At 35.6% G+C, this 9,651-nt stretch overlaps 2 protein-coding genes across 4 annotated transcripts; one reads left to right on the top strand and one right to left on the bottom strand.

Annotated features, from left to right (window-relative positions):
- Positions 1-460: 460 nt before the first annotated feature.
- Positions 461-3,011, top strand: LOC112801214 (uncharacterized). 3 transcript variants are annotated; one of them, XM_025843827.3, is made up of 2 exons: positions 461-700; positions 1,355-3,011. In XM_025843827.3, the coding sequence occupies exon 2, from the start codon at positions 1,430-1,432 to the stop codon at positions 2,846-2,848; it is 1,419 nt and encodes a 472-aa protein (XP_025699612.1). In that variant the 5' UTR covers positions 461-700; positions 1,355-1,429; the 3' UTR covers positions 2,849-3,011. The 3 variants fall into 3 exon arrangements, with proteins under 3 accessions (XP_025699612.1, XP_072093206.1, XP_025699613.1); XM_072237105.1 differs by having other exon boundaries at positions 481-1,220; XM_025843828.3 differs by having other exon boundaries at positions 534-700; positions 1,384-3,011.
- Positions 3,012-3,938: 927 nt separating this feature from the next.
- LOC112801213 (uncharacterized) lies at positions 3,939-5,946 on the bottom strand. The gene has a single exon (XM_025843825.3). The coding sequence runs from the start codon at positions 5,405-5,407 to the stop codon at positions 4,139-4,141; it is 1,269 nt and encodes a 422-aa protein (XP_025699610.1). The 5' UTR covers positions 5,408-5,946; the 3' UTR covers positions 3,939-4,138.
- Positions 5,947-9,651: the final 3,705 nt, after the last annotated feature.

The following is a 9,651-nucleotide window of genomic DNA, read 5'->3' as shown; positions in this document are numbered from 1 at the left end:
TTGATATTAACATTAAAATAAAGGAAAATGTGTATTTTTACTACGGTTACATGCATAATTTTTTAATTTAATTTTTTTGAATGACGGCCTTTTTTGGTATGAAAGTAAAAATATTGATATATTTTAATATTATAATTTTTGATATTTTTTAAAAGTGTGACAGATATATAAATTGGAGAGTTTAATTTTTGTACTTTAAATTTTTAATTTTTTTTAATAAAAATCTCTCAAGTCCAATTTCTATATTTTTCATAGATCGAACGGTCTTATTTTTATACCTCTTACAAATCGGATCTAATTTTTATTTCTCGATCCCACATTTGAAAATAATATTACTACTCTAATATCAAAAACAAAAAATGGTGAATAACATTATGTATTTTTATGTTAAAGTTAATTTCTTAATTATAATGGAGAAACAAAAAGTTATACAATGTATAGTAAGGAACTACTTTAAGCTGTAAAGAAAATGGTTAGGTTATGTGATGTAAAAGTAGCACAATAATAAAAAATTATTTGAATTAAGTGTTAGCCAATTGCAGAATGTAGCATTGGCAGAAGCAGAGGGGAGAGAGGAGCGAGGTCAAAGTGGCATTCTCAAAGACGAGCTGACTACTTTTGGTGCTAAAAAAACAGTCTCAGGCTCTCAGCTCTCAACTCGTTGCGTGCTTCCCTACTTGCCTTCCCCTCCCTCACTCAGGTGAATTCCTTTCCTCTTCATTTTTGGACCAATGTTTGGCCTTCTTTCCCCATTCAAAGTTCCATACTTCTCTATCAATTTCCTACTTGCCTTTTTTTCTTCCTCTTCTGGGGTTTCTTTTAGGGTTTTGTGTGTGCTCTTTCTTTTTTTTCGCGTGAAATTGTTTTCAGCTTTGTAACCCCTCCTTAGTTCTCTTTCTTCTCACTCAGTATTTCCTTTTTTTAAAAATGTTCCATTCTGCTGCACCCTGTTTCCTTTCCTCGGTCAATAAATATATTCGATTTGGAGAATCCCTTAAATTAAACCATTATGATGCCCGCATTTGTAGAAATTTTCTGGTAACATAGATTGCTTTTTGCGTGATATTATCATTTCCCCTCTTCTCCTTATGTATGTTATATGATGGTGTTGCCATTTGTGCAAGGACAAATATTGTTAGCTGCTTTGATATAACTTTGTAGGAAGGGGATTCCTTTCGGACTTTACAGAGATGGATTTCTAAGCATGACGTCAAATCATGGTGAATAACTATGCATAATGACAGCCGTCCACCATGATTTGTTCATTTTCTACAGTTGTATTGGTTGACATTGTAATTTATCACTCAAAATGCATAGAAATTATCATCTAACTCCATACCTGTTTCCTCTGTAGGACTCTGATAATTGCTTATTCGGTTCCAGGCTATTTGGAAAAAGTAAGAACTTGAGCGTTGTAAGTAAGTTAAGCATGATAAGGCGGTCGCCAAGTCGGAACCAGCGGTCCAAAGGCATCAAGGTGAAACATGTTCTGCAGATTATTCTGTTGCTTTGTGTTTGCTTCTGGTTGATCTATCAGATTAAGCACTCACATGATAAGAAGAAGGAATTTGATGACAATACTGCACATCAGATTCCAAAACTTGGTAGAAAAGACCTTAATGCACAAAAGGTTGAAATAAATCAAAATGAAAAGCATGAGGAAGAAGTGGAAGATGAGAATATCGTGGAGGAAGAGGATGAAAACAAGCATGAACTCCATGAACAAGAAGAATTACAAGAAGGAAAAGAAGAGAGCCAGCACGGAGTGAGGGGACAAGAGGAAGAGCAAGATGAAGATGAAAACAAAGGTGAGGAGATGGAAGACAGACAAGAGGTAGGAGATGACGAGATAGCTGAAAAGGATAAAGAGAATTCAGGGAGGGATATTAATCATGACGAGCTCATTGAGGAAGAGAAAGATAAAGAAGAGGAGAGTGAGGATGAGGAAAAGGAGGAGGGTTCAGTTGAAAACCACAACACTCATGAGGCCCGGGAGGAGCATTACAAGGGCGATGATGCCTCCAGTGCTGTGACTCGTGATACTCATTCAAGTAGCACTGAAACTGAGACTACTTTTACAGAAGAAAGTAGCGGGAATCAAACTGATTTGGATATTAAGGTCACAGGAGCTCAACTGATGCCGGGGGAAACGTCTAACACAACTTCTGGTAAAGAAACTGTAAACAAGACTTTGCCCATCCCAGCGGATAGTTCACATCTAAATAATACCAACAGAACACATTCTCACAATAACTCGGAGACAAGCAGTAATTTGACAGTAGCACTAGCAGCCAGTGCTGCCAGCAATAACATGACGGGAACTGGAGCTGACACTTCATCTAAACAGAATAATACGGGGATATTTTCCGAATCAGACCATGCTCAAAATAATACAGTGAATGTAACAGTCACAGGAGAAGGAACAGAGCAGGGAAGCAATAGAGGATCTGAAGAAAACCTTCCTGATTCTGAGGCAACAGACCCTATCAAAACAGAAAATGGAGATGTCGATGCAGCTGCTGGTGAATTCCAAAAGGTAACAAGATTTGTAGCATTAAACAAAACTGTGAACAAGGATAACAGTGAAACAAGCAACAGAAGGAGTAATTCAAATTTGAACATGAAGAACACAGATGTCAACGACAATGACAATGAGAAATTGAAGGATGACACTCAGACAGGTGAAAGTGGAGAATCATCAGAGTCATTCACTGGGAAGGGAACTACTGGTTCAGATGATCATAATGCTACTGATTCTCATGTTATCAAGGATGTGATGACTGATCCGGATAAGTTGGCCGGTATTAGAAATGGAATAGATAATAGTGACAAAAGTGCAATAGAATAAACTCGTAACATGGTCATGTTTTGTAAGTGATAAAGTTGTTCTTTTTGACCTTGTGTAGTTAGCCAAACCCTTCCACTTGAACCCCTTGTAAGTGTGTTTGAAAAACGTACTAAGGTAGTTTGGTGGATATTCATATCAAAGTCTTTAATTCTTTGGTAGATTAGTCGAATGTCTCATACTACACAATCCTTGTCTTCATACTAGAGTAGGATAAAAGCTACATACTTTGTGGTAAGAAAGGAAAAATGTGTTTCACTCTAGAGCTAGAGAATGGACAGCAAGGATACAGCACAACGTGAGAAACCAAATTGGTGACTAGCCAATTTCTTACGATTCATTTTGGGTGTTGTGTCGTGTGCTTTTCAAAATTGTCTAAATTGGACTACGTTACGTGTTTGGTCATTGCTTCTATACTTGAATCCTCACAATCCTATCACCGTCGTCTCTTAGTTGAAATTTCTTCAATCTTACAAACAACTATGGTTAAATTGAAAGAATGTTAACTTGAGGAAAATCCACTGAAATAAGTCCCAGGCTCTTCTAAGCCGTTTGCTCATAATTTTGAAAAGAATTTCACAGCAAATGCTGTATCCTATTATTCCTTTTCCACTGTTCTTTATTCATTTATTTATTTTATGCCTCTTTTATTTTGAAGTCAAGAACAATTTCATTCACACAGAATTTTGGTGTGTGTAAATGAAGGGAGATATAGGGATGAATTTCTTAAAATAAAAAAATGAGGATACTATAAAAATTACAAGGTACTTCTGAAAAAAAAAATCATATGTTAATTAAAGGATATGTTGGAGCGAAAGTAATGTGCGGGTTCCAGGAAACCCTATTAAGTTATTAACTTATTATGTACATGTTCAGTAATGGTAGCAATGAAATAGTGCAAACCTAAGCGTGACAGAAGATACATGTACTTGAGACAGCACATAGGATTCTCATGCTCAATCTCGCATTCCGTTACAACGCACGAGACATGAATTAAAAATTCTACTTGTGCCAGAACCAATTAATTGAAAAACAGAAGCTTTACAAGACCTAATCTGTAAGCAAAATACGAATCCAAAACTTCACCAAGAGGTAAAAGAATAAACAAAAATAATACTAAACTGATACTTCCAATCTCCCAACTGTACATAGTTCTCATCGAAAACCGTAAAAAAACAAAAGGAGGGTTAGTGCTGAATTTGATCCAGCGCCAAGAATATTAGAATAGTGTTAGCTGAACCGACAGAAACGGCACTCAGAATACGACAAAAAATACACACTATGTTTTTAGTTCTACTGCCTCAACTCCTTTCGGAGCTTCTGAGAAAACAATTTGCAAGCGTCCATGCTCAAGTCCATCGCCGCCGCAAGAGCAACAAAAGCCGCAGCATCCTCCGTGCAAGTCACATGCTTCACCCCAACCTCCACCTCCGGCTTGCTGCACTTCCCCTCACCGTCCACCCTCGCCGACATCACAAACCCCTTATACATCAACATCGGGTCCAACCCGAAATCCACACCCGATCCTGATCCGGGTCGAGACCGGGACCCCAAATCCCAGCTCCCATGTGGAGTGCTCACAGGGGTCACGCCGGTAGCAATGTCGATGGTGAACTTCCCGCCATGCTGGGAGCTGATAGTAGCGGCGGCCAGGGTCACGGGATCGGCGGTAGCCGGAAGCACCTCGAATCGGTACCCTACGGCGTTGGAGCTGTTGGGTTCCCGCCAGGCCTCCAGACGACCCCAAGGCTTCCAGGTGCCGTCCCCCTCGGGTCGGATTATGAGCCATGCTCCCGGGTTGGATCGGCTGACCCGGTGCGACCCGGGTGAGGGAACGAAGGGCGTGACCATGGAGGCCGCGGCGACTGGCGAACCCGACAAATCGTGGACTGTGATGGACCATCCCTTCCGCTCCGCCATGTGATTCGCATTAGCCGAAGAAGATTGGAACTGTCCCTGATTCTTGTCCCGAAAGCTGAACTTGCAACTGAAAACCGGTTGCTTCACATCGCCTTTTACTTGAAAAACCTGCGGGCTGCACTCCGGTTCGCCGTCGAACCGGAACACAAACCTCGGGTCGGGCTCAGCCCGGACTGTTAGGTGCAGTGACTGGGCGGAGGAGGATTTGTTGTCTGCTTTGGCGAGGTTAACCCAGCCGGTGTGGAACGTGACGGGTTTTGAGTCTAGCATGGTGAAATCGATGGGAACTGAGATTTTGCCGAGGAGTTTGGGTGAGGAGAAGAAGGAGAAGGAAGTGTCTGCGCGGCCCTTGTAGAGGGAGATGGTGATGGTGGTGGGCTTCTTGGAACTCAGGAGCTTCTCAATGTGGGGTTTGGTGAAGTCGAAGCATGCGGCCATGGAGTGCGGAGTAGGGTGCGTGTCCGAGGTTATAGGAACTGTGGCCGCGTGGGATCGCTGTGAACCTGCTCCCCTGAGCTTGATCTCGCAGAAGCACGACGAAGTGGAAGGGTGCACCTTGCCGGAGAAGGAGGGCTTGGATGACGCCGGTGATTTCAGGGCCAAGTTTCCAACGAGGAGCCGCACGTAGTGGCACGGATCCATGTTGAGATGAGACTTGATGAGTTTATGGAGGGAAGGAATAGGAGAAGACTGAGTATATATGCCAACCCCTTTTTATTTTTTATTTTTAATTTAGTTGATGGCTGACAGAGTGAAGGCTTCTTTGTTGAGTAGGAGAACTGGATGTGACAGCCTGTATCCTTGCATATTTTGATTTATTCTATTTTTTCTTTCTGTTTTTGCTTCCTCCCTCAATTTTCTCTATTATGGTGGGGACATTTTATCTTGCAACAACTAATTCTTAACTGTTATTTTTATTTTAATTATTTATATTTCATATTCGCTTGTTCCTTTTCCGAAGAAAATATACTTATTATCAGTAGCAGATTACTTCAGTTATTTTTCGATTTCGTTTTCGTCTGGTTTTCCATTATTATTTTTAGAATAATGCTAGGGACAGCAATATTTATGATTGGTAGTCATCAACTAGCCATCAATAATGATTTGATGGTGTAAGATTTTATCTAATTGTTCACTTTTCTCTGTTGATTGTTAGTTACATCCAAAATATAATAAAATTGCTGTCCCATAAATTTTTTTATATTTTTATTATCAGTATCTCCAAAAATTGCACGTAATCACTCGCACAATCTTCCTTTTTGGTATAATTCGTACATAGGAACAATTTTTTTTTTTTTTTTTGGTCGGTGGATTGGACAACCCCCAATCCTAGGTACACAACTCACCCACACACTCCTCACATATTTTCACAATTTTCCTCAATTGCATTCTCTAGGGTTTGAACCCTAGACCTTGAGGTGGGGAGAGGGGAGAAGTGCCACTTGAGCTAAGGCTCATTGGCGTACATAGGAACAATTTTACCTCAACAATTATTCTTTCCGGTTCTAGGCTTACCAATCTTCTTAGATACTATTTTCCAAAAGTAAATGAATAAAGAATCTAATTTGAGATCATCAAATATTAAATTCAAGATATACCTATCTATGTATCCAAAAAATATAGAGATGATAATATCACTTTTAGGATAATATTCTTTTTTAATTTATATAAAATATAATACAAAAAATCATATAAAAAATAATATTATTAAAAATAAGAATACTATTATCATTTTCTCAATATATATATACACACGGACGGATTTACGCACTAAACTATGGGGACAAGTGCCTCCATTATAACCTAAAAAAAATTTAGTAACAAATAATAATAATAATAATAATAATAATAATAATAATAATAATAATAATAATAAGACGTGAAACATTCTAAATTAATTTTTATTTTTTTAATCAACAACGTTAAGTATATATTAAAATTAGTTATTAAAATTAATTATTAATTATTAATTATTAATATAAAATATAAATACACATTAAAAATAAATTGAATAATATATATATATATGTGGTTGATTTTGATATAAAAATAATATTTTTATTCTTTAATTAACCATTTTTATTTCAACTTATAGAAACGCAAATTAAAACCAAAACGCAATAGGAGTAATGGTCCAAAAGCACTTCATTTTCTCCGAGGAAGTTTTGGGATTGTTTAACTTTTTTTCATGCATTTTATTATTTCAAATAATAACATTTTAATTTCCATCACAATCGCAAATACTTTTAACATGTTCATGTGTTTGGTTTATGAGAATTTTGGCCTGGAAGGAAGAAAAAGTAATGAGAATGTGTTCATCAGTTTTTTACTTTTTTTTTTTACCAGAGTTATTGTTGATTATTTGACGAGTTTTCAACTTTTTATTGTATTAAAAACTATTTTCCAAAATTCTAAGTGTTACAAAACTGCCTTTCTCCATGCACATCAGGCATGATCAATATGTCTATACCCTACTTTACCTATTGATCTAGTGGTCTCCTCCCTCTTCCTCTTAGCAAACTTGCAATTAATCGGAAAATGAAGCAAATCCCTCTCATATTATAAAATGATTCTAACCCCAGTTAACTGAGAGTTAACTTGAGAATTGAAGTGTTTTTGTAGGTAACTTCATTACATACATATATGAAACTAGGAGTTGATTTGAGAATCGATAAATCTTGTGCGGATTTGATCTCGCTCGTTTTCCTCGCCATCCAACCTGAAGAACAGATCTCCGAAGGACCATTTCAAAGAAGTCTGACGATCCTGGCACCTTACTTGTCCTATAACCCGAAATACTCTGATTGTCATCATCGTACCTTTTAAACAAAAGACTAATCTTTTTTCTATTAAATCTTTTAAACTCATGAATAAAATGGAGTTTAAAACATTTTTTCCATTTTTTCTTCAGTTCTCTTTAAAATTTTTAATTTCTCTCTGAACATTGGTTAAATAATGGTGAATTCTATTCGATTCTTTTAAAATAATATATAATTTATTTTAATATGTTAAATTTTAATTGAATGTTATTTTAATAATAATTAACTATATTTATAATTTAAGTTACTCTAATTTAATTAAAATTAATATTTTAATTATAGTAGAATTATTTTGTAATTAAATTATTATTTAAAATGAATAATTATCTAATTTTTTTAAAATATTAATAACTAATTTTTTTTTAAAAATTATTCCTTTTAAAAAATTATTTTTGAGTTATGTTACTTTTCCACCCTCACTTTTTAATATAACTATTTTGGATATATATATATATATATATATATATATATTGATCTGACCGTTACAAACACCAAATCATAATTCGGTATCATGACTCATAACTCAGCCAAATAAAGTACAGTTCGGCGTTATGCGTTATAAACTGAATTCAACGGTTTACATACTAGAATCAAAACAACAGATCAAACATCATCACTCATTAAGCTTTATTATTATTTTTCAATTCAGACGATGATACAGAAATATAACCGACTTATCTCACTCCGCATATAAAGGTATAATATCTTCTCCTTAACACACACATTGAATTTTCAATACTAACGTAAACTTCAGAGTGCCTTTGCAAGTACACTTCCCCCTTATTTTTTGCTCATGCGATGTGCAATTAAACATCTCCTCAAAGTGAAGCTCGAACTTTTCCAAGGCTCAAAAATCGACACCGAATATAACAACTCGGCGCTGACTCCCAAGAACCAAACTCTCCCTTCAGGTATCAAATTGTAAGATATTTTTATTAAATTATAAACTCTGTAAATTTTTAAATTTTTTAATGAATCCAACTATTCATGCTAAAATTTTAATCTTACTAGATGAAACCAATATAAAAAATGATATATCATTGTCAAAGGAGATAATAAAAATAGTCCAGCTACACATTTAAGTATTTTTGGCAATCAAGTCCACTCAAATTAGTCCAAACTCAACAAAAACCACTTTCATTACACCAGCATGTATACACGCGCTTCACTAACATAAATATATCCTTTTTCGTCTTCGCATTATTCCTTCCTCTTCTTCGCATTCCTCCTTCTTCATCTTCGCATTCCTTCTTCTTCGTGTTCTCCTTCTTCTTCTTCTTCTTCTTCTTCGCATTCCTCTTTCTTCTTCGTCGTGTTCCTTCTTCTTCTTCGTGTGTTTTTTGTGAATTGTTGTTCATATATTGCTGTTGTTGTTACTGTGTTTTTTCTTTTTCTCCTTAGTTTAATTGAGGTTCATATGAATTCAGAAATGAATTCGATATGTTTTTGTTTATGATTGAGTCTTTTTTATTGCTTGTTCAAAACTGAGCTAATTTTGGTTCATTTGCGTGTTAATTGAGGTTCACTTAATGCTGCTGATAAGTATTGACCAAATTAGTTCACTTTTGAACAAGTATTCAAAAAGACTCCATCATCAACAAAATACATATCGAATTCATTTTTGGATCTAAATGAACCTCAATTAAACTAAGAAATAAACCGAAATTACTAAAGGAATAAAAAATTGGTCAATACTTATCAGTAGTATCAAGTGAACCTCACTTAATACATGAATGAACCGAAATAAACTAAAAAGTGAACCGAAATTATTTAATGAATGTACCAGAAAAAATTAGAACCAATAAAAATGTTAGCAATAAAATATTAGTATTATTAACGAAAGAGAAGAAGGAGGATAATGAGGAGGAGAAGGAGGAGGAAATAAAGAAGAAGATGCGTAATTTAAAAAGCCGTTGTAATAATTTGGTTAGACTTAATTAAATATTTTGTTTGAATGTAGAAATTTATTCTAATAAAAAATTAGATAGAAATAAAATTTTATAAATTCACCTCTGCCAAAGTGTGTTTAAGTTAATTATTTGACGTGGTAAATGATTTTGGGTATGA

The sequence above is a fragment of the Arachis hypogaea genome, chromosome 5, assembly GCF_003086295.3.
Source record: "Arachis hypogaea cultivar Tifrunner chromosome 5, arahy.Tifrunner.gnm2.J5K5, whole genome shotgun sequence".
In the NCBI taxonomy this organism is placed as follows: Eukaryota; Viridiplantae; Streptophyta; class Magnoliopsida; order Fabales; family Fabaceae; genus Arachis; species Arachis hypogaea.
The sequence above is the reverse complement of the archived record's forward strand: the minus strand, read 5'-3'. Positions and strand labels throughout refer to the sequence as shown.